A 24442-nucleotide genomic window follows, 5' to 3' on the forward strand; every position below is an offset into this window, starting at 1 on the left:
CTTGTTAAAGGGGCTAGGTTGTTGAGACTGAACCTCCCTATCTTAGATATAGCACAGCTATAGAAATACTGTTCTGTCTCCCCTTCCTCCACCACCTTGCCAGCAATTCTCATCCTGGACCTAAAGTAGCTAAATCTAGGAGTGAGAGAGTAGTTCAATCTTTGTCCATAGGTTTTATCTTCTGTTGACTTCGAAGAAGGGTGCCAGTTCTGATGGGAATCTTTTTTTTTCTCCATTTGTTTATCTGCTCCTCAGGATTTGAGGTGGGAACACCAACTCACTATATATGACTGCACAGAATTCAGGTGGTACTAACTCTTTGTCACTATCAACCTTGGCTGGACTTGAAAGTCTTCATATCCTGTTGTCGATCTTCTGACCTTTCCGTTTCTTTTATGAAGTATAAGTTTTTGATTCACTGTCTCTCAATTCTGAGCTTCCAGCTTACCTGTATGAGTCTGGTGCCTCGTACAGCAACTGATCCCTGGGCTCTGTAGCTTGCAGATTTGGTAATCTTGTGAGGCGGCAGCAGGCTGTTAAGAGTAAAAAAGTGTGATGGGTCTGTTGTCTTCCTTCCTAGAGATTGTGTTCCCACAACTGTCCTAGATCCAACCATCTGAAAAAATAAGAACCATTACTTCTGAATTTCTCTTATACACTGTCCTGTATTATCTTAGTCTCTCTCATTTATAAGTTAACCTTATGATCACTGTTTTTATTTGCGGGACACTTTGTTCTCCCATTATAGATTGGGACAGTTCATCTTGACTGATGGACTGGACAAATATTCATCACAAGATTTTACATTGGCTTATTTCCTGTACTACTATTATTTTTGTAGCAAATTTTGTTTTAACATGATACGTAAATTATTATTGGAGTATTTTTGGCAGAAAACACATTAATGTAGAAAATATTACCTCTCAGGGTGCGTCTGCATTCAAAGTGGTGTCAATTGTGTCTTAAATGTTGCTTTAAAATCTAACCCAGACTGACTTTTCTGAATGCAAATAGAAAGCTGCTTCCATAACCGTGGAAACAATTCCAAAACAATAAGTTCCTTTTCCCCATCTCTTTTCCAAATTATACTTGGGCAAGCCAATATTCTGACCTCAGAATAACTTGTAACATAAAAGGAAAATACAAAAGGTACTATGGCATGATATCATAAACCTTCTTGGAAAGCTAAAATACTGTGATATTTGATTGGATTTTCACTGGTAACCTATGAAGATATTTTAATAATTACGGAAATTCAAGCAGCAGTGGTCTGTATTAAATTTAGTCTTAACAAGCTGGATGACCTTGAAATAATAGTTTAGGACAAAATAAACAATTTTTATTACAAGGATAATAAAAATTATTGACTGTAGGAAGGTGAGAAACATTTTATACATGTTTTGTAAGTAATAGACTAATGATAGCAGTGCTTGGAGACTTTAAGCTGGAATGTTTAACCCAAAGTATAAAATGCTTGTTCTCTTTGCACCACCAAATTAAGAGACTGAAGTGAGTACAAAATGTTACTTCAGCAAAACACTGTACTGTGACAAATTGACAACAAGCTGCTGGTGTTTTTGTTTTTAAACAGGGCAATATGTACTTTCAGCAAGGAAAGTATGATGAAGCAATAAAATGCTACACAAAGGGGATGAATGCTGATCCGTACAATCCTGTCCTCCCCACAAATAGAGCATCTGCTTTCTTTAGAATTAAAAAGTAAGACTTGTTATCCAATTTTTTTCTTTGGAATACTATTTTGCTTTGAATTGTAGTCATAAATATATTGCTTGTCATGCTAAGATCCACAGGTCTGTTTATGTGCATTTTCAGCCAGCTTGCAGCTTTGGAGGTAGAATTTGATTTGCCAGGATTGAAAGTGTCTTTTTCTGAAGTTATCAGTTTCAATCTGCCTCCACAGCTTCAGACTGGAAGTCCCAACCTCCCTGTTGTAGAGTATTTGAGTGAAGACACTTTTTTGCCCTCTAATATAGCCCCAAATTTTCACAGTGCTTCCAAGGCTTCCCATTTTTGGCAGAGGGAGATTGCTTTTCGCCCTACTGCTGAGGCACTGTGGTGTCTAGAGACCCTGCACACCTATTATATTGGAGTGCATCGTAAAAAAGAAAAGGAAAAAATATTTGTTTCTTAGGGATCATGTATACAAACACTTAGATGGCAGCAAGCTGGGGTGTAACTAGCCTGCCGCACACCAAGTGTCCATGTGGACCCTGGTGCTGCACATTAGCGGTTTCCTAGTATGCTTTAATCTGCCCTGTTTGGGAATAGATTAAAGCGCACATGGTAATTTCTAGTATGTGGCAGCATACACGCTAAATTCCCTAGCACAGTGCTTCTCAAACTGTCTGATGTGGCAGACCAGCAATTCTTCTTCCAGTGTGCCAGGGACCAATACCATATTTGCCAGGGACTGGTACCATATTTGTGCCATATTATTATCGTATTCGCATAGGCATGTAGCACATCAGATCAGAAAAACTGCCATTCCAATTAATACAGTGAAGAATGTTAGTGTGGCGTACTCACAGAGATGTTCCTATTTAAATACATTGAAGACCGACTGAAAGGCTGTGCGTCTGTGTGGATCATATAAAATGACTATTATTCATTTACGATCCAAGAAAATATTATTTGAACATTTGCAGTAATATTAATTTATATCGGAAACAATATAATGAATATAATAAAAGTTGGCAGACATTTTTTAGGGGGCTTATCCACTCCCACCTGACAACCTGCTGCAGTGTCTTTTTCCTCCACCAGCTCCGCTGATCAGTGCAGATGCTGTCAGATTTCACAGAGCAACACCACCAACAATAATAATTAATCCTCCTCTCCCCAAACCTGCGCTCAACTGTCTTCCAGCATCAAGGGGCTACTTTTTTTTTTTTTTGGAGTGGGTGGAGGGGTGAGGAAAGAGAGGGGATGGCAGCCAAGCCCCAGAAATTGCCAGAGATGAATGAGTCTTCTCCTCATTAGTGTGTCCGTGGGCTTTGTCTGCTCGGGGCTGGTTGGAGGGGCAGCATGAATGGATGGCATAACATGCAGGAAACACACACCTACATTACACACACTGCAGCTCGTGCAGCGCCTCTCCCTCTCCGCGGCAGGGGGCAATGGCAACAGCCGCAGCAGAATCGCTGGCATCTGCTGCTGCAACAGCTAGGGTTGAGCCAGCATGAGTCGGGGCAGTGCGTGGGGAGCGGAGCGGAGCCGGTGCGAGCAGAATGCGCTGCCTCGGGTCCCAGGCACCACGGACCGTCAGCCAATGGGTCGCGGTCCGGCACCAGTCCGTGGACCACCACTTTGAGTAGCGCTGCCCTAGCGTACTTCAGTCTGCTCCCATTTCAAAGCAGGCTAGGTTAAAGCTCACTAGGCAACATTTAGTGCACAGCAGCAGTGTCTGCACGGACACTTAGTGCACAACAGTTTAGTCTGGGGTTGATTTACACCCCAGCTTGTTGTGAACTAAGTGTTCATGAAGACAAGCCCTTAATGCTCCTTTTATCAAGTACCTCAACTGAGATCTAAACCTCATTTCTGGGCATGATCCAGGCAGTTTATTGGGAATTCAGTCTGGGCAGCAGGTATTGCTCTAGCCTCCTCCAGATGTCAGGAAAAGTCCCAGTTGTTTGTTGTTTGCCCTTTTACTCCCAAAGGGGATTACCATCAGAATAGTGCTGAAAATACTTTGAGGAAGAGTCAGAGTTCCTGTCAACAACTAATGCCAAATACCACCCCTCTAGCATCATCTTTATTTAGCGGGTTAATGTCACTGAATCCCCCCAAAATGGACTCTCTAATGTTTTGTCATACTTTGGGTAAATGTTTCTCTTTAATCTAAATTGTATTCAAAATAAATAATTTCCAGTATTGTTATAGGTTTTCTGTTGCCGAATCTGACTGCAATTTAGCACTTGCACTAAATAAGAATTATATAAAGGCTTATTCCAGGAGAGGAGCGGCTCGCTTTGCTTTGCAAAATCTTGAGGGGGCCAAAGAAGGTTAGTCGTTTTGGTTTTTTAAACAATTCTTATTGTACATGCAAACTATTTTATACACTTACTACACTAAAGCTTCTTTTTGTAGATATTTGTTTTGTTTTTATCCCTGTTGATAAAGGACTCTTGATTTCCATTTTCAAGAAGAAATCAAATGGGATGCCAGATTGAGTTTATCTGGCAAGTTGAAAAGGGATAGTAAGTCTAAATAAGAAGAGTAGCTACAAGTAGTATATGAAATAATAGGATTTTTAATGGCTTAGAATAGTAAACTGTGTGACATCTTAAGCCAGCTAGCTAGGTTTTTTTGTAGTACCACAAAATGACTTGATAGAAGCTGTTAGTTCACATTTTGGTAATACTTAAATATGCTAGTTTCTAATTTCTCACCTGTAATGTTGTTATATAAAAATATGTAATTTTGATGTCCTGTCTACTGTTTAGATTATGAAAAGGTTTTAGAACTGGATCCAGATAACTTTGAAGGAAAAAATGAACTCCAGAAAATCGATCAGGTAAGAGAGATGAATCGTTGCTAGAAGTCTAATAAACACTTTTTTTATATTTAACTTGATTCATGATGTCAAAAAACCGTTTGTTAATTTTATATTTATGGTTTTAGTACATGGCATATTTCCCCCCAGGATTTTAAGGAAGTTTTTAGTCTACTTCTTGCAAATTTATAAGCATTGATCAATGAAATGGTAGCTCATTGACCTACAGTGGACTAACCCATATAAATCTTGATGGAAAAAATAGAGGATACCAATATTCTGACTATGTCATGTTTATAACCTGTTTTTGATATCTTTCTTTTTGTGTTTTTTGTTGGTTTGGTTTTTTTTTTTTAAATATTTCTGATCAGTCCAGCACAAGTCACATAGTAGCACTGTATATAAGTGGATGAACTTTACATGTTCTGTTAGCTACAGAGTAATTCTGGCTGAACGTATGCTTGAGTGCACTCTACTTATGCCTCAGACTAATTTTTGTAGTTTGGAAGCGTGGTGAGTGGGTGTAATCATGGCAGGAGATCAAAAATCTGTGGATTAAAGTCTATGGTAGATCCACCACGCAAGCAGTATACTGAGAGAATGTACATTATAATGAGTTGTGATAAATACAAGTTTCTCGGAGTCCAAAAATATACACCTGTTATTTTGGAAGCATTTGGAAAAGTTACTTTTAAAACCAATCTTCACCCTTTAAACATTGTAATGAACTTGAAAATGATTTGCCAGATGGAGCTGATGTTGTACAGACAGTGCTGGGAATAAGCTACAACTGTGCTTCAGAAACTGGAACATCAGAATAGGAATTTTACTGCTCTCTGCTAAATATTTTAACAAAAATCAAAGTTGTGCTTCACAGAGATGCTGTGATGGAAGCATGTGGTAGGTAGACACTTCAACACAATGAAGAGCTCTAGTCCCTTTTAAAGAGCTAGTCCCTTTTAAATGTTTTTATTTCTAACAGTGAGAAATTGTATGCAACCAAGTTATAACAAAGTAGCTTCCTTAAAAATAAATAAAATGCTTTCCAAGATAGTTTTGATTAGACTACAAATTGTGATGTGTTCCAGTTGAAGAAGATTTTGTGTGTGTCTGTAGACTTGTCTACATGGTGCCTTAGTCCACACCAGAAGGGACGTAAATTCTAATGCGTGCCAGCATGTTGCACACTAAATGGCCTGTGTGCATCCTGCTGGCATACACTGAAAGATACCTAGTCAACTTAGTGAGTGACATGTTAGTGCACATTAGAATTTACACTCCTGACTGGTGTGGACAAAGCCACCATGTAGACAAGGTGTGTGTGAGAGAGAGAGAGCGAGAAAATGAATTGAATAATGTTGCTGATGCTATATATCCCAGGCTCTAACATCAAAAGAAAATTCACAACAAAACGAAGCTGAAGAAGTCGGAAAGAAGCTTGAATTAACAGAAGAAGAAAAAAAGCAAATAGAAGAGCAGCAGCTCAAGCAGAAGGCTATTGCGGAGAAAGATTTGGTAAATCACATAACCTTTACACATGAGCGGAAAATGAACAAAACATTTACTCAAGATATGTAACAGTATACTATAATTTTACTGTGCAAGTATGAACAACAAAAGTACATAGTATCTTTTTTTATCTTTGTACTTCATTCCTTTGTTCATCTGTACGAAGTGTGTATTTTTTAAGGGTGTGACGTGGGATTTTATCTGGCTAGTGCCCATTGTTTATTATGGTTGAGTGGCTTTTGTATTAAAGTAGCACCAGAAGACCCCAAATGGGATAGATGTCATTAAGCTTTATGTGAGGCAATATACTAATACATAGTAAAAGTGTATTCCCGCTCCAAAAACCTTACAATCTAAGAACCTGATTCTGCGATGTATTACACATAGGTTGACCCCAGTGTGCCCAAGTGGAGTCCCCATTGCAAATTTGGGGCCTAAGATGAAATGAGGCAAAGTGGTTACAACAAACAGGGAATGCGGGAGGTTGTGGGTAACCCTGACAGGAACATGTGGTGCCCAGTTAGTTGATTGTGATAAACAAAGAAATAAAATAGATTCAAATAAACTGTAGGGGCCACCTACCTACCTATTTATTATAAGTTTGCATTTTCTTATTGACAAGACACACTAACTGGGTCTTGATGTGGGATTTGGAGGACAGAGTAGTAGTTTTCTGGACTAGTTTGGGGAAGGTCCTCCACGCTTGAAGGGGTGATTTGGAAGAAGGTGTTGCGGGAGTTAATAATTAGGTTATTAAGGATGGGATCATTGAAGGGGCAGTGCGTTATGCAATAATGTACAAGAGCAGATAAATAAAAAGGGATGGAAATCTGAGGATTGTGAGGACAAGAAACTTTAAATGTGAGGACAAGAAACTTTAATCTGATGATGCTTGAAGAAGGAGTTAGTGGAGACAGGGCTGGATTAGGGCATATTCACTCTGGACATGACCCTAGGGACATGGCTCCTGGAGTCCCACAATAATGTCTGAATTGTAGCCTTGACTTAAAAAAAAAAACAAACCCTGCTTCTAGCCCTCAAGGTTATTAAGAAAGCCTTGTGAATGTAAACATTGTGGTGTTGATGGAGTGATGTCTGCCTGAGTTTGCCTGCAGTCTGAAATGATAGTTCCAAGAGCTGTGAATTTACCCATTCATCTTACAGGGTGGTTAATACTGAAACCTGCTGCTTTGAGGGGCCTCACCTTCACCACCTCATCAGGGGACTCTGTGAATTGCTGAGGGATTTGTAGGCATGGTTCCATCATGTGCTAGACTGGTGTTGGAAGGGGGCTGACTCCTCATTCATTCAGGGCAGAGCCATTCTGCCTGAACACGGGGACGAGGGTCATCAAAGGTAGTAGTGGCAGGGGCTTCTTGTGTGGAAGGCCCATCCCACCACAAGCAGGAGTTTTGGGTGGCATGAGGGCATAACTACAGCATGAGGGGGGGGATGAGCAGGGGGTTCTCCATGTGGATGGGCCCTGGATTGCCTGAGAGGAGATAGTCAAAGAGGGAAGGGAGACGTAATTGGAATGGACCAGGAGGAAGATTTTAGAGCATCATTTCAAATGGAGTGGCTGCATTGGATGCTGGGAAGCTCAGCAAGAAGAAGATGGCAGTAGGGAAGATAGGTGCCAAGGTTCCAAGAAGAGGGTTCTAGTAGTGTGGAGAACAAGAAAAAGCCAGATCTTGGAAATAGTATGGGAGGAAGAAAATTTGGACGTGACCAGGCTTTGTGAGGGCTAGAGAGAGGGCAGAGTTGAAGATGGCGCCAAGGTTCTGGGCCTACATAACTCTCAGGATCATGGTGATGTCAACAGTGACAGAGTGAAGAGGGTTTAGAGGGAAGATAAGTTTCATTTTGCTCAAGTTGAGTTTAAGTTGATAGTAGACTTCCATGAAGAGATGTCAAAGAAAGGGACTGAGTGGCAAGGGTGGATGGAGACAGAAGTGTAAATGTACACTTGTTACTAATTGACATAAATAGCATAGGTGAAATCATATGAGCGCTTAAAATATCCAGACAGAGAATGCAGAGGAAGAAGAGAAATGGTCAAAGAGTGGATCTTTGTAGCAGGAGGAATGAGGTGTTTCCACCAAAGGAGATGCTAAAGGAAGGCAAGGAATAACACTTTCATGAAGCAGGATATGATCAGCTGTTAAAAAAGCAGCCAACTGATCAAGGAGGATGAAGATGGAGTAGAGGTCCTTCAACTACTGTTATGAGTTCTTTAGAAACTTTGATAATTGTATGGAGGTAGATTGGAGAGAGAACTAGGATGGAGTTGAAAGAGAGGAACTTAAAGCAATGAGTTTAGAAGCTGAGGGCTAATGGTAAGTGGAAAGATAGGTTAGGGTCAAGAGTGAGTGTTTTAGGATGAGGGAGACCATAGCAGGCTTATGCTTGTGAGGGGAAGGAACCTGAGGAAAGAGAGAGATTGAGGAGAATGGTAGAGGAGGAAGTCAGAGTGGGGATCAGGCGATAAAAGATGGGGTCACTGGTGCAGATGGAAGAGTTGGAGAAAAACAGCGTGTGTGAACCTTTGAAGTTTTGATCTTGAAATTGAGGAACTGAAGTAAGATGTAAGAGAGCTGGGTTCAGTCCCTGGCTCTGCCACAGAATGCCTTTGGACAAGTCACTTAATTTTACTGTGACTCCGTTCCCTATCTGTAAAATGGAGTTAATACTTCCGTAACTTATAGGGGAATTGTGAGGATGAATCAATAAATACAAGGGAAACACATGGATATTCAGGCAATTTGGGGAGTGATTAAGGGTGAGGTGAAACATTAAAGTACATAGACTAGGAGGCAGCTGCAGATTTGGCCCTGGAATAGAACTTGGCTTTTTTTTGTTTGCTGGGTTGTAAAGTACTAAAGATGTGCCTCCTTGCTGCCATTTTCAGGGTCTCCAAGAAGGAAAATGGAGAATATCTTCTTTGGAGCCATCTAGAAAAAATCTCCACAATGACTCCCTTATCCACTGTACTATCCTCTCCTTCCAGCAAGAAGGCAGAATTGGATAAAAACAAAGGCAGTAATTGCCTGTCTTCTATCTCTTGCAGCAAATGCTGCCTTTCTTGTGTTGCTGGAGTCATACACAGAAATGAGGCTCTTAACTTTCTTTTCTTCTAGGTTTTTCTTCTAGGTTTATTGTGGGGTGAGAGGGTGGAAGGAGGATTGTCTCTGAATAAAATAATTAGGAGCCTTTTTTAAAATGGCCTCTTTTTCATCATTTTTCAAGGCAACAGTGGTGCCAGGTATATTTTTTTCAGAATAGCCATAATAACTAGAGATACAGACTTCTATAGTCAGGGGGAGGAATTGTGCATTGACAAAGCATTTTGTGATCTGAAGATGATGAGTTAGAGGGCCTACATAGAGAAAGAGGATCTTTTGGCTTTTCTTACAGCTAAGTCATAGACCAGGGTGGGCAACCTGAGCCTGAGAAGGAGCCAGAATTTACCAGTGTGCATTGCCAAAGGGCCACAGTAACATATCCACAGCCCCCCGTCAGCTCCCCCTACTACCTCCAGTGTCTCCCACCCGCCAGCAGCAGAGCCAATCAGCACCTAACCCTCCATCCCTGCGCCTCCCACCTGCCACGATCAGCTATTTTGTGGTGTGCAGGAGGCTCGGGGGGGCGGTGGAGGAAGAGGAGCAAGGGTGCAGCAGACTCAGGGGAAGGGGCGGGAGCCTTGGGGGAAGGAGTGGAGTGTGGCTGGGGGCTGGGGCAGAGCTAGGGTTTGAGCAGTGAGCACCCTGTAGCACATTGGAAAGTTAGCACCTGTAGCTCCAGCCCCAGAGTTGGCACCCATGCAAGGAGCCTCATATTAATCTCTGAAGAAGCTGCATATGGCTCCGGAGCCACAGGTTGGCCACCCCGTCATAGACTATTTTTAAGGATTCCTTACTCTGAAATCTGTGTACTTTTGTTTTTCCTCTGTGCTTATAAGTTTTCTTCCTTCTCACTTATTCTGGAACAGGTGGTACTATAGGTTATAGTTGGGTCATATGGAGTCATATAATCTTGAAGTAACTCCGTAAGCTTTTCTATAGCTGATGTCCTATAACTATCTGGAAAAAAAAAAAAGCATCATAGATGTAGATTTCTACCATAATGCATTAGAATGTTTTGCCACATGCATTATTTGTGATTCTAGATTTTATTTTATTCCTAAATTATTATCTTCTAGTCTTCTTCCAAAGAGCAGGGATCTGATGAATAAACTGCACACCGCTACCCTTATCTGAGCAATGATTGAGTCCTTTTTTTAATAGGGCTGAGTCAGTGGAATCTCCCATCAGACATTTAAAAAAGAAAAAGTTTATACTCTTTTTAAATAACTTTCTATATGAAACATAATGAAAAACATTTTTTTTTAAATTCTGCAAGTTATAATACTTATTTTTCATCAGTATTTTTGTCACATTTTCTAAATAAAGCTGCATCAATTTATTTTTCATATAGAGTTAGTGATAAATTTTATCAACAATTGACATTTGGTCTTTTTATCACATTCTCATATATACACACACACACATATATATATACACACACGTATAAACAATAGAAAAATAAATATATTTTTCTATTGTTTATATATATGTGTGAGTGTGTGTGTGTGTATTCTGTTAAATATAATCATCTCACACAATGGCGCTGGTCTGTTGTGAGAAATTAATTTTGTGAAGAATATTTGAGTAATGGTAAGGTTAAAAAGTTAATCCATGTTTGACAGTTTTTCCAGTGTGTTATTTCTCAATATGAAAACTAAGTAGACATCTGGCTACAAAATGTCTCCCATTTAATGTAGTAAAGTACTTCTCAAACCTAGCAAACTTTAAAGCGCATCACTTATTAATGTGACTCACCTTGTTAGTATTTTTAAATGCTCACCAGTGTATAGTGTTTGTCAGAACTTCCTTAATATTATACAATTTTTCCATTCAAATGTATCAGGGAAATGGATATTTCAAAGAGGGAAAATATGAAGCAGCAATTGAATGTTATACACGTGGTATAGCAGCAGATGGCACCAATGCACTTCTGCCAGCTAACAGAGCTATGGCCTATCTAAAGATTCAAAAGTAAGTGGAGTTAAGTGTATACTTCTCTATTCTTTGTAAATTGGGAACAAAAAATGATACATCCGTTTCATTTAAATTCAAACCATTACTGCCATTCATTCTATCTTCTTCTTAGAATTCAGTGTAAAATATATTCAAACAAATGTTCAGTTGTTCTTTTCAATGTCTCCGTTAATATATGCATATGTCGTCTTGTGATTAATTTTTAATGAAAACATTTTGAAAGAGAGAAAAATGGGGTTTGGTTGAAACCACAATGAAACTTGAATCATTGTCTCACAATTTGACCAGTCCTATTTTTCTTACTTTTAAAGTTCTGTGCAACTGTACTCACCTCTTCAAAGGACCGGGATCAATACTGTTTATGTATGACAAAAAGATAGAAAGGTTTCAGAGTAACAGCCGTGTTAGTCTGTATTCGCAAAAAGAAAAAGAGTACTTGTGGCACCTTAGAGACTAACCAATTTATTTAAGCGTAAGCTTTCGCGAGCTACAGCTCACTTCATCGGATGCATACTGTGGAAACTGCAGAAGACATTATATACACAGAGACCATGAAACAATACCTCTTTCCACCCCACTCTCCTGCTGGTAATAGCTTATCTAAAGTGATCACTCTCCTTACAATGTGTATGATAATCAAGTTGGGCCATTTCCAGCACAAATCCAGGTTTTCTCACCCTCCGCCCCCTCCCCCCCCCACACACACAAACTCACTCTCCTGCTGGTAATAGCCCATCCAAAGTGACCACTCTCTTTACAATGTGTATGATAATTGCTTTAAGATTAAACTCGATAAGTTTATGGAGGAGATGGTATGATGGGATAACATGGTTTTGGTAATTAAATATTCATGGTAAATAGGCCCAATGGCCTGTGATGGGTTTTAGATGGGGTAAGATCCAAGTTACCTGGGAAAGAATTTTCTGTAGTATCTGGCTGATGAATCTTGCCCATATGCTCAGGGTTTAGCTGATCGCCATATTTGGGGTCGGGAAGGAATTTTCCTCCAGGGCAGATTGGAAGAGGCCCTGGAGGTTTTTCGCCTTCCTCTGTAGCATGGGGCACGGGTCACTTGCTGGAGGATTCTCTGCTCCTTGAGGTCTTTAAACTACAATTTGAGGACTTCAATAGCACAGATATAGGTGTGAGGTTTTTTTTGTAGGAGTGGTGGGTGAAATTCTGTGGCTTGCGTTGTGCAGGAGGTCAGACTAGATGATCATAATGGTCCCTTCTGACCTAAATATCTATGAATCTATGAATAATCAAGGTGGGCCATTTCCAGCACAAATCCAGGTTTTCTCACCCTCACTCTCCTGCTGGTAATAGTGATGAATAGTGGTGAAAGTTGCTAGATGTCTCATATAGGATGTAAGAGAGCTAATTTTGCTAAAGAAATTGATTCAAATTTCAAACTTCTGAAGGAATGGTTATAAGCAGTCTATAAAACAAATATTTTTAATTATATAAACTCTTTTCAGTTATGGATGTAGGAAGGTAGTTGGGTTTTTGTTTTTGCTGTTTGAGTAAACCAAAAAGTCCCAGTAACAATAGATGCACATGCTTGTCTCTGGAATTTAGTTTTACAATCAAATGAGACAAATGTTTCTACCATTTGTAAAGGCTTTTTCCATGTAGTATGTGTTCTTCTGTGTGGCTGTCACAAAATTCAGGTATACAACCAATATATTAAAGTATATAATATAGAAAATTTTAATAAATCTGCTAGATTACACTTATTTGGAAAAATATTGCTTTCTAAAAACTCTGTAGTTTGTTGTGTGTTTATAAAAAAAAAAAAAAAAGTCTAGAAATAAATGTAGACAGAAGCTGGGAATTTAGATCTGTGATATCACTGGATGTAAGAAAAACTAAGGCTAAAATTTTCAAACCTAGGTGCCTAAAGTTTAAACCCTTAGATTGAAAGTCAGGCCTCTTTTATTGAGTGATTAAGTATCAAAGGTGTACTGAGCTCCTGAGCCTCCCATTGACTTAATGGGAGCTGGGGATGCTCAACACTTCTGAAAACTAGGCCACTTCTATTTGTGACTAAATATGGATTTAAGGATTTAATTTTAGGCATCCGGATATTAAGCCTTTGGTCCAAATGTTTATACCTTGGAGAAACTATTTTTTTTTTTTAATATTGAAACTGTGTTTTCATTACATGATTAGTATAATAATCTTTTAAAATTTATTTTCTGCTGAGATATGAAGAGGCAGAAACAGACTGCACACAAGCTGTACTACTAGATGTTTCCTATTCTAAAGCTTTTGCCAGAAGAGGGACTGCCAGATCAGCACTAGGAAAGCTAAAAGAAGCTATGCAAGGTGAGACTTTGAATTAAGTAAATGTTTGTGATGGGTTAGGTACCATATGTAGATTTATTTAGTCCTGATTCTTTAAACACCCAATAAACAATTAAACCAATTTATTGGCATTTCCAGTATATTGGGGCACGACTTCTAGGAAGACCAATTTTTTGGTACCATGAATGTCAAATCTCTAATTTTTTGTGTTGGTAGGCCAAATTGAAGATTTATTTCACCTACCACCCCTTATTCATTTGAACAGATAATTTTATCTCGCTAAAGATTGCAATGGAATGTATTATTTAAAGAGTGTTGTAGAAGGGTTCTAGGTTTGGATTTATATGAAACATAATGAAAAACATTTTTTTTTATATTCTGCAAGTTATAATACTTATTTTTCATCAGTATTTTTGTCGTCACATTTTCTAAATGAAGCTGCATCAATTTATTTTTCATATAGAGTTAGTGATAAATTTTATCAACAATTGACATTTGGTCTTTTTATCACATTCTCATTTACACACACACACATATATACACACACGTATAAACATTACGTGCAAGGAACTAGGACTCAACAGCATGGGACATGAATATTGGAAGAGTGGGAGAGATGAAGACTGATACAGTAATGGTCATTAAACCAACCTAATTTTTAAGCTTCAGCATGTATTTTTAGTATTATCTCTAACCAGAAACTACATTAAGATGGAGTCTAGTTTGAGAATAGTAATTTAGGGAAAAATACGTCACAGGAAAAGTGTAACTGTTACAGAAAGAAACATGATAAAACTAGGAAATTCAGATTAAGATTAAATTTAAAAGAAATCCAGACATGTTAAAGGTATGGAAATGCAGAGTTAAGGCACCTAAACAACCTTAACCCTCTGTACTGACACCGTGCAATAACCACATAGTTATAATTAAAGCATTTTAGTGTTTATAGTTCCATTTTAGGTAAAAATTAATTTTTTTAAAGACACGGGTTTTTTTTCTCAGCCCTGCTGCCTTGTGGTATCACTACAGGAGAGAGTTATGGCTGTTTGGGTGCCCTAATTATATATTTGTAGTTCCTATTTAAATGTAACTTGCCAATCAATATTAAATATGGAACTGTGACTGGTGCTTTCATAATAAGTCTTATTTTAACATAAAATGTGTTTTTCCCACCTAGTTATAAAACATTTCTTATATTATATATTATTAGCTACTAGGAAATAGTCTAGCTTTATATTTTTCCAAGTTAAATGGAGTTAATTTTTATATTTTATTTTAGGGCTGTTGATCGATCACAGTTAACTCACGTGATAAACTCAAAAAAGTTAATCGCGATTAATTACACTGTTAAACAATAGGATGCCAACTGAAATGTATTAAATATTTTTGGATGTTTTTCTACATTTTCAAATTTATTCATTTCTATTACAACATAGAATATGAAATGTGCAGTGCTTACTTTATATTATTTTTTATCACAAATATTTGCTCTGTAAAAATGATAAACAAAAGAAAGTGTTTTTCAGTTCACCTCGTATAAATACTGTAGTGCAATCTCTTTATCGTGAAAGTGTAACTTACAAATATAGATTTATTTTTTTTGTTACATAATTGCACTCAAAAACAAAACAGTATAAAACTTTAGAGCCTACAAGTCCACTCAGTCCTCCTCCTTGTTCATCCAGTCGCTAAGAGAAGCAAGTTTGTTTACATTTACGGGAGATAATGCTGCCTGCTTCTTATTTACAATATTACCTGAAAGTGACAACAGGCATTCGCATGGCACTTTTGTAGCTGGCATTGCAAGGTATTTATGTGCCAGATATTCTAAACATTTGTATGCCCCTCCATGCTTCAGCTACCATTCCAGAAGACATGCTTCCATGCTGATAAGGCTCGTTAAAAAAATCTGTTAATTAAATTTGTGACACAATTCTCCCCCAAGGAGTTCTGTGTCTCCTGTTCTGTTTTACCTGCATTCTGCCATATATTTCATATTATAGCAGTCTTGGATGGTGACTCACCACATGTTGTTTTAAGAACATTTTAACAGTAGATTTGACAAAACACAAAGAAGGTACCGATGTGAGATTTCTAAAAATAGCTACAGCACTCCACCCAAGGTTTAAGATTCTGAAGTGCCGTCTGCAATCTGAGGCGGATGAAGTGTGGAGCATGGCTTCAGAAGTCTTAAAAGAGCGACGCTCAGATGCGGAAACTACAGAACCTGAACCACCAAAAAAGAAAATCAGTCTTCTGCTGGTGGCAACTGACTCAGATGATGAGAATGAGCATGCGTTCTGCTCTGCTTTGGTTCGTTATCAAGCTGAACCCATCATCAGCATGGACACATGCCCTCTGGAATGGTGGTTGAAGCATGAAAGGACATATGAATCTTTAACACATCTGGCACGTAAATATCTTGCAACGCAGGCTACAACAGTGCCAGGCGAATGCCTATTCTCACTTTCAGGTGACATTGTAAGCAAGAAGCGAGCCGCATCGTCTCCAGCCAATCGCTCAGAAAAACACGTTTGCAGAAGTAGAACTCAGTGGACTTGTATGCTCTAAAGTTTTACATTGTTTTATTTTTGAATGCAGTTATTTTTTTGTACATAATTCTACCTTTGTAAGTTCAACTTGCGTGATAAAGAGATTGCACTACAGTACTTGTATTAGGTGAATTAAAAAATACTATTTTGGTTTTTACATTGCAAATGTTTATAATGAAAATAAAGTGAGCGAGGTACACTTTGTATCATGTTGTAATTGAAATCAATGTATTCGAAAATATAGAAAACATCCAAAAATATTTAAATAAATAGTAGTCTATTATTGTTTAACAGTGCGATTAATCAAGATTAATTTCTTTTTAATCGCCTGACAGCCCTAATTTACTTGTAAACTAATTATTTTGGAGGCAGTTACCTTTGGAAAAAACAGATAGTTTAATTAAAAAAAAGAAAGAAAAAGACCAGAAATGCTTCAACTTGAAACTTATACATTTTTTTTCTCATATTTTTTATTCACTTAGATTTTGAAACAGTTTTGAAGTTGGAACCTGGCAATAAACAAGCAATAAATGAACTAACCAAAATACAGAATGTATGTATGTTTGTGACTATATGTTGCAGTTTATTAACAGAATATTTCTGTGCTTAGATTAGATGTATAAATGTAATGAATTTCATAACTAACCTTTAATTTTAATTATCTGAACAATTATCTTTAAGGAATTAGTTGAGAAAGGGCTGTGGACTTACCAGGAATGTCCTGAACCATCCGCAGAAGAAACAGAAATACGAAACCTGGTGCAGCCCATTGATAAACCCTTACATCTTAGATCAACTGTAAGTGGGGGAGAAGGGGGAAACATTTTGAAAATATAGAGGGGCGTGGAGTTAAACATTTAATTCCTTTCTTACCTGTTGTGTTGTAAATGTAAACTGATATTTGACATGCACACTTTTAGTGTAAAAATGCCTTATTTAAATATATGTTAAGATAATAAATGCAGTTTGCAGATACAGATTTCTGCATGCATTAGACTTACACTATTCATCATTTTAATTTTTTTCTGTTCCTTATAACTATAAGGTAAATTCCCTGGGACACAGAGTATTTACTGTGTTTTGTACAGTGCAAAGCACACTAATGTTTGACAAATACATTTTTTCTTAATTTAATTAACTTCCAAACCGTTTTGTTTCTTGATTCCTTTCATTGTAGTATTAAACCAAAATTGGTAACAGACTAAAGTTAGGTAGAAAATAATGTCTTTTACTTTAAATTTTAAAAATAAGTATTGGATTTATTTCATCCAATTAATAGATATTGTATAATACAAATGTAATAGAATATATCCTCTATAATGTTAAATTACACTTGGTTATATCAGCTGTAGCATTCTTGACATGCTAATTTTCAGCTTAAAAGCTGCACTAACTGGAGATACTAAATATAGATTCATTTGTCCTTCATGGTTCTATTAAGGTTAGGCATTTACTGACACTTACAAATTTACTGTCCTACTCTGCTCCCTTTTCATTGATCTTGCAGTACAAAGAGAACAGAAACCACTTGTATCTCCCCAGTGGAGACCCTATGCCTCTCCTGACACAAGACAGGATGGGTTGTGTCCATAATTGATTGCACTCTGCCTACCCCAAGATAGAGGACTGTTCTTTGGAGATTGTTGCTAGTTAGCATAGCTGTTAGAGCAACTCGCACTGTTCTAACCTAAGGTGGGGCTGGGCCAGAGCTGGGGACTGGTAAGTCATAACTGGTTCCCTGAAGGCCTCTTCACTGTGTTAAGTAGATCTCAGTCACGACAGAGAATCTACCCCAGAATCTTTTGCATTCTTCTGTTCTTCCCTTTAACAGATTAATTAGCTGTTTGAACTTCAGAGTCCCATTACTAATAATTGTATATAGCCTTGCAAATATACATAACACACTCTTCTCCCAAAAGATTACATTCAGTGGATGGAATTCACCCTTCATTTGGGTGGTTGGTAAAAGACCCTGAGATCCTGTGGAGGGCCTGTAATATGATGTCTGCAATTGCTGGAGATCAGGCAGGGATCAAAGTAATTATTAGCAAAACTGGAACAAATGAAACAAATTATTTCAGTAACAATGGGTAGGCACACTATGGAATTCACTGCTTCAGGATGTCATTTAGTGAATAGTATGGCTGGATTTTAAATTCTGTGACCACAGACCTATTTGTAGTTATTTATGCAAAATAAAGCTAGTCAAATCTCATTGCATGTCTTTCTTTGGATACAAAATTTGGTTGACCAGTGACTGGCCAAATATCATAGATCCTAAATTGAAAGATTAAAGAGCCTCTCAGAAGAAGTATTTTTTTGTGGGGGGGGAGAGGAGGGTTGTTTGTTTTGTTTGTTTTTTACTTGTCTGGGAAAACAAAATATAGAAATGGAATGACTTTGAGGTGAGAATGCCCCATAATACATACGAATAAAGTAAAATGGTAGCAGGGAAAAGAGGCAAATGAAAGAGAATATTTTTAATTTTATGATGAATTTTGAAGTCACAAATTTATAATAAATATGTAAACCGTCTGTATATTTTTATTGTAAAATATCTGCACTGGACACCAGCACACACTAACATAGTGGCTCTGGGGTTCTAGTCCATTGTAAACAATAGTCTTTACAAAGAATAAAGTAGAGTATCCCACTAACCTTAGTGGTTTGTTCTATTTAGAAGCCTTTGAGAAGAATATTCATTGAAGAAGTTGGTGATGAGATGCAGAATGTTGATGTGCCTAATACTACTACTCTAGTCAGTAATTGGATTAATTCTACAAGTGTAGAAACAACTAAGAATCTAAATCAAGATGACCTCTTAACTACATCTGATACTCCTAGAGCAAAACAGTTGAAAATAGAAGAAATCAGTGATATACCAGCCTTCCAGTGAGTATAATAAACTCTTTGGTGTTCTCAGATTTGATAGGCAAACGTGACTGGGTATATAATCCTTCTCAGATTATTACGTGCTTTGAATATTGCACCAAAAAACCTTGCTTAAATGTAGTTGTAATTGAAATTTGAAAACTTAACTACTGTATTGTTTTTATTAAATAGTCTTTTAGCTATATACACCTTGTTTGAAGATTTACTTTGGAAACACAGGTTCACAGAATGTGTGTGTGTGTGAGAAGGAGAGAAACTTCTGAAACAAATATGAGCCTTTTAGAAACAGGTGGACAAGTTGTTAACTTAGATTGTTTTGCTCAGGTATTCCAAATATCTGAGGGAAGTTATGTAATTTTGATGTATAAAATATGCTACATTTCCTATGCATTACATCTTACCTCAATTATAGAAAGTCAGTTGGGAATTTTAGTGCAAGATTCTCAGGTTCTCAGGAGTGCTAGAGGTCTGCTCTGGACACCTGGGGATGGGAAGCAACAAAGATGGTATTAAAGGATTTTGCCACCGCTTCTCCAGTTGTGGAGGCAGCCAGGAGCCTCATGTCTGCTCCAAGTTCTGTTGACTGGTAAGAGCTCCCAAGGAGCCTGTGGCAGGGTCAGAATCCACCTTACCCCCCTTTTGGCCCACCACGGCACTATTCACCATGTCTCAGTTTTCTCCCAAGGAGTAGTCTCCATCAGCCCCACCCAGCAAGGTACTGGTAACGAATTTAAACAGTAATCCCAAGTGCAACATAAACAGAAAGGTACTGGGGGAGCCGTTTGGATCCACAAAAACAACAAGGAGTCCGGTGGCACCTTAAAGACTAACATAAAAACCCCACTTCTTCAGATGCATGGAGTGAAAATTACAGATGCAGACATAAATACACTGACACATGAAGAGAAGGAAGTTACCTCACAAGTGGAGAGCCAGTGTTGACAGGCCAAATTGATCAGGGTGGATGCAGTCCACCCCCAATAATAGATAAGGAGGTGTCAGTTCCAGGAGTGGAAAAGCTGCTTTTGTAATGAGCCAGCCCCTCCCAGTCCCTATTCAAGCCCAAATTAATGGTGTTAAATTTGCAAATGAATTTTAGTTCTGCTGTTTCTCATTGAGGGGCATTGCTGGCATATGATGGCATATATAACATTAGTAGACGTGCAGGTGAATGAGCCTCTGATGGTGTGGCTGATGTGGTTGGGTCCTCTGATGGTGTTGCCAGAGTAGATATGGGGACAGAGTAGGCAACGAGGTTTGCTATAGGGATTGATTCCTGGGTTAGTACATTGGCCAAACTGTACAGTCCTTATGTAAAAGAATAAATGGACACAAATCGGACATCAAGAATGGCAACATACAAAAGCTAGTAGGAGAACACTTCAATCTTCCTGGACAGTCTATAGCAGATTTGAAAGTAGCTATACTTGAACAAAAAAAACTTCAGAAACGGACTTCAAAGAGAAACAGTAGAACCAAAATTCATTTGCAAATTTAACACCATTAATTTGGGCTTGAATAGGGACTCGGGGTGGCTGGCTCATTATAAAAGAAGCTTTGCCTCTCCTGGAATTGACATCTCCTCATCTATTATTGGGAGTGGGCTACATCCACCCTGATCAAATTGGCCCTGTCAACACTGGTTCTCCACTTGTGAGGTAACTCCCTTCCTTTCATGCGTCAGTATATTTATGTCTGCATCTTGTAATTTTCTCTCCATGCATCTGAAGAAGTGGGGCTTTTACCCACAAAAGCTTATGCCCAAATAAATCTGTTAGTCTTTAATGTGCCACCAGACTCCTTGTTGTTTTTATAAACAGAAAGGTTTTTCACCCTTCTTGGCCTAAGCTCTCAGGCCTTTCCCACTCTCCACAGAGCACTGACTCTCAGGGCATTTCCCCTCTGGGAGCCGCCTTCCTCCCAGGGTCAGTCATAGGAGCCAGTCTCCTTCCTGAAACCCTCAGTCCACCAGGCTGTTTGTCTGGGAGCTACCCTTCTCCAGAGCCTACTAGCGGAATCAACCTGCCTCCCCCAACCAAGCTCTCGCAACCCTTTGAGGTCATCCCATAACCCTTCCCAGTTGGGACTAATAATTAAACAGGGCCATCTGCTCCCTAGCTGATCAGGATCAGCTGGAGGAAGAGGGTAGCTGACCTTTCCCGACTAGGCTGAGCCCAACTCCCCTTAAAAGGCCAGCGAGCCTGTGATAGGGTTATTATATTGGCTGGAATCATCCCTGGGATGACTCCTAAACTGGGTGAGTGCTGGGCTGGGTGATCTGGAACCAATGGAGATAGCTCCCTACACCCAGGTGCTGGGGATCCTTGATTGGCTGTTTAAGCCAATTTCCCAGGCTCTTTGAACTGTTGGAGAATATTAATATGGTATTCCTTGCCTTTTTTAACATATTTTTACTAACTGGAAAATGGTCTGGAAAAATTTAGTTCTTTTTTTCCTCCCCTGAACAGCTGAATGGATTCAATTTATAGTGTTTTTAGGGCAAAAGTACATTTTTACCGCCATGTTCTAACCACTAAAAATATACTGATTGAAATGACAAATAAATTATAGGAGAACAAATGGCTGCACTGTAATCAGTGTTGAAAATGTTTTCACATTTGACATGCTTATTGTTTTGCATTATGAAATTCCAAAGAAAACTTATTTTCTTATTCTTGCAGCTGTGGAGGAAAGAATTTATGTAATGCTGATATATATTGAATGGTAGAAGCATTTCGTGCACTAAAAACAGTTATTTATGGAAATATAATAAATATGTAGCACATACTTCTTTACAGGACTGGAAAATCATTTACATTGACCAGTCAAATCATATTTTAACAAACATTTAATTAGCTCAATTTAAATATGTTCTTTTGCTTTTATTTCAAAGCTTAGGAATATTTTTGTCTGAAGAAAATAATTGCTTTTTATACAAACTATTACTAAAATCTTGAAAGTGAGGATATTTATTAAGGCTCAGATTTGCAAAAGAGATGGTACCCAATAGCTCCAACTAAGACTCCTTTATGAAATGGACAGAATTTTTATTTTAAAATGTACAATTAAACAAATATTTGTAGATCCCCTACCAATATGAAAGAGATGCCATCAGCTACACTTCAATCATCCAGTCTGAAAAATCATCTAGAACAAGAAAAAACATTACTTCCTGTGTCTACATCTGATGTTCCTGCAATCCCTGCAAATTCATTTCAGCTTGAATCTGATTTCAGAAAATTGAAAGGCTGCCCAGATAAGATGTACATGTACCTAAAGGTAAGAGTAGTATTCTGTGACTACAACTGTGCTTAAAGAAATAGTGTCCTTTTATGGTGGTGGATTGGGAAATTTAGTGTCTAGAATGATTTAACAGTTCACAAATGGCAGTATCTTTATTTTCATTTAAACCCCTTTCCCATGATATCAAGGAGCTTTGACTCCATGTGAAAATAATTTTCATTCTGTGCTCGATTTTGTTTTATTTGACATTTACAGTATAAGTCTATGAATGGTGTCCTCATTTTTTTTAATCCCTTCCTTCTAATTTAGGCCCAAATTATGTAAACACACATTTTGTATCCACATTGAACTCCAGTTACTCACGTGCTTTTTACCGGATTGGAGCTGTAGCATTGAAGAATACCAGCATTCTTATCCCTTTATAGGCTGTATAGGTATTTTAAAGTGCCTCAACCTAATTTAATCAATATTTTAATTCAATAGTTTTGAAGGAAAAAAGGTAATTTTAGTTCCTCCCTTGTTACCAAGGTTAATGTACATTTTTTAAAAAACCTTTAACAATCACTTGCAAAAATGTACAAGTAAATAAAATAAAATGAGGAGCTCTAAGAAGAAAAATATATTTCCTTGTAACTACAGCTATCTTTTCAACAGAATGTAGAAGGCTATATGCATAATAGGCCAAAACCTATTCTTGTAGCTTTTTTTAACTTATTTCCTAAAAATATGTGGAAGGGAATGGATCCTGCTAGGAGAACTTAAAATGATTAGTTTCAGTTTTCACAATTGAATAATATTTTTTGTCTGTAAATAACAGTGTTTTTTATTCTTCCAAAGCAAATAGAGCCTTCGCTTTATCCAAAGCTGTTCCAAAAATCCTTAGATCCAGATGTATTTAACCAGATTTTGAAAATTCTGCAAGACTTTTACATTGAGTAAGTTCAGTTCCTCACTAATTATCCTAGGGTTTTATATTGTTTGCATCCAACAGAGGCTTTTTCTGTTTAGTATACCGAATATGTAGTCTATAGTATATAACACTGGCTTATCAGGATGTAGTTATTTAAATGTATTCCTCAAGAAATTAATTTTCAGAAAAGAAGAGTATTTCAGAAGGACCAGCTAGGAGAAAATTGGTAATGAAATAAAAAGCCTTTTGCGTTAAGGCATTGGTTTAAATTCAGATTGTGTCATTACTGGCCACTGATTGACTACTTGATGGCCTATGTGAAGTGATCTGTTTCTATTGGAAAGATAGCACATTCCTTGAGCTCAGAATTCATTTTTAAAACAATAAAATGTAGGTCAAAGACGAGCAAAGAACTAAGAAATTCCATTATTTTATGCTATCTTCATTGTGATGCCTTCAGTGTCTTGGTTTTTATTTTTCCCCCTTTAATTATATGCTTGTATTCTGTAACAGAACACTGAAAAGTAGCGAGCATGTGTATGGGAATAGAAGTCTTAATATTAAGAAAATAAAAAGCACTTGGCAGTTATTTTTGAGATATTTCAGCGCTGCATTACTTGAGGCTAAAAAGTTCATTCTGCTCATTATGAACAATGTGCCACTCCTCTAAATTAATCTGAGCTCTAAAAATATGTTATATTTTTTTTATGATGCAGAGTAGCAAGTGTAAATTAAAGGGGCCAGGTATAGGCCAGAAGCAAGTATTGTCCCAACAGGAACAAATCATGAGGGTGAATCACCACACCTGAAGAGGCATATCCTTCATTCCGTGTTACTACTTGCATGGCTGCTAGAGAGTGAATTTGTTGAGAGCAGAAAGTTAAAACCAGTTTTTAAAAGGAGGGGAACTTGAGGTATAAATCAAAAAGATAATTTGTAGTCATTGGTAGTGAAAGAGGAAGGAAGGTGGTCAAATATGCTCTCATTGTCAAAAAAAAAAAAAAAAAAAAAAAAGAGATTTTTCCATACTGCTGAAAATGACAGCAACCATACAATCTGATGTCTGTACATCCTCACAATCAAATTACTACCCATTAAAATCTCTCCTTATTTTCCTCCTGAAACCCTCTGGATTTGCATACACTAATCAATAGATCATGATCTGTAGATGTCTAAAGTGGCAGATCAAATGGATTTCTTAGTACTAAGGCATTTTAGTTGACATAGTTTGTATGAGCATGTGTTTCCTTAGGAAAGCCAGAGATGGTGTTTTTAAGTGATATTATCTGTTGCTTCCATTTTTGGTTGAAAACGAGGAATATGATTTCTCTCTCCATTATCATGAGCTAAGAATAACAACTCAGAAAGGTGCTGTGGTTATGGAAAGGTTCAAAAAGAAACATGCACCGTAAGCACC

General features: G+C 37.8%; 1 protein-coding gene across 3 annotated transcripts in view; it reads left to right on the forward strand.

Annotated features, from left to right (window-relative positions):
• RPAP3 (RNA polymerase II associated protein 3) overlaps positions 1 to 24442 on the forward strand; it is a 49594-nt gene that overhangs the window by 21039 nt on the left and 4113 nt on the right. For all 3 annotated transcript variants that reach the window (XM_077833778.1, XM_077833771.1, XM_077833785.1), the window contains exons 5-15: positions 1592 to 1719; positions 3904 to 4025; positions 4467 to 4537; positions 5897 to 6031; positions 10991 to 11118; positions 13328 to 13449; positions 16463 to 16533; positions 16662 to 16778; positions 18661 to 18872; positions 21956 to 22151; positions 22953 to 23050. In XM_077833778.1, coding sequence (XP_077689904.1) covers positions 1592 to 1719; positions 3904 to 4025; positions 4467 to 4537; positions 5897 to 6031; positions 10991 to 11118; positions 13328 to 13449; positions 16463 to 16533; positions 16662 to 16778; positions 18661 to 18872; positions 21956 to 22151; positions 22953 to 23050 — 1400 coding nt within the window. The remainder of the gene's footprint in view (positions 1 to 1591; positions 1720 to 3903; positions 4026 to 4466; positions 4538 to 5896; positions 6032 to 10990; positions 11119 to 13327; positions 13450 to 16462; positions 16534 to 16661; positions 16779 to 18660; positions 18873 to 21955; positions 22152 to 22952; positions 23051 to 24442) is intronic.

Source organism: Eretmochelys imbricata, chromosome 1 (assembly GCF_965152235.1).
Source record: "Eretmochelys imbricata isolate rEreImb1 chromosome 1, rEreImb1.hap1, whole genome shotgun sequence".
NCBI classification, from domain to species: Eukaryota; Metazoa; Chordata; order Testudines; family Cheloniidae; genus Eretmochelys; species Eretmochelys imbricata.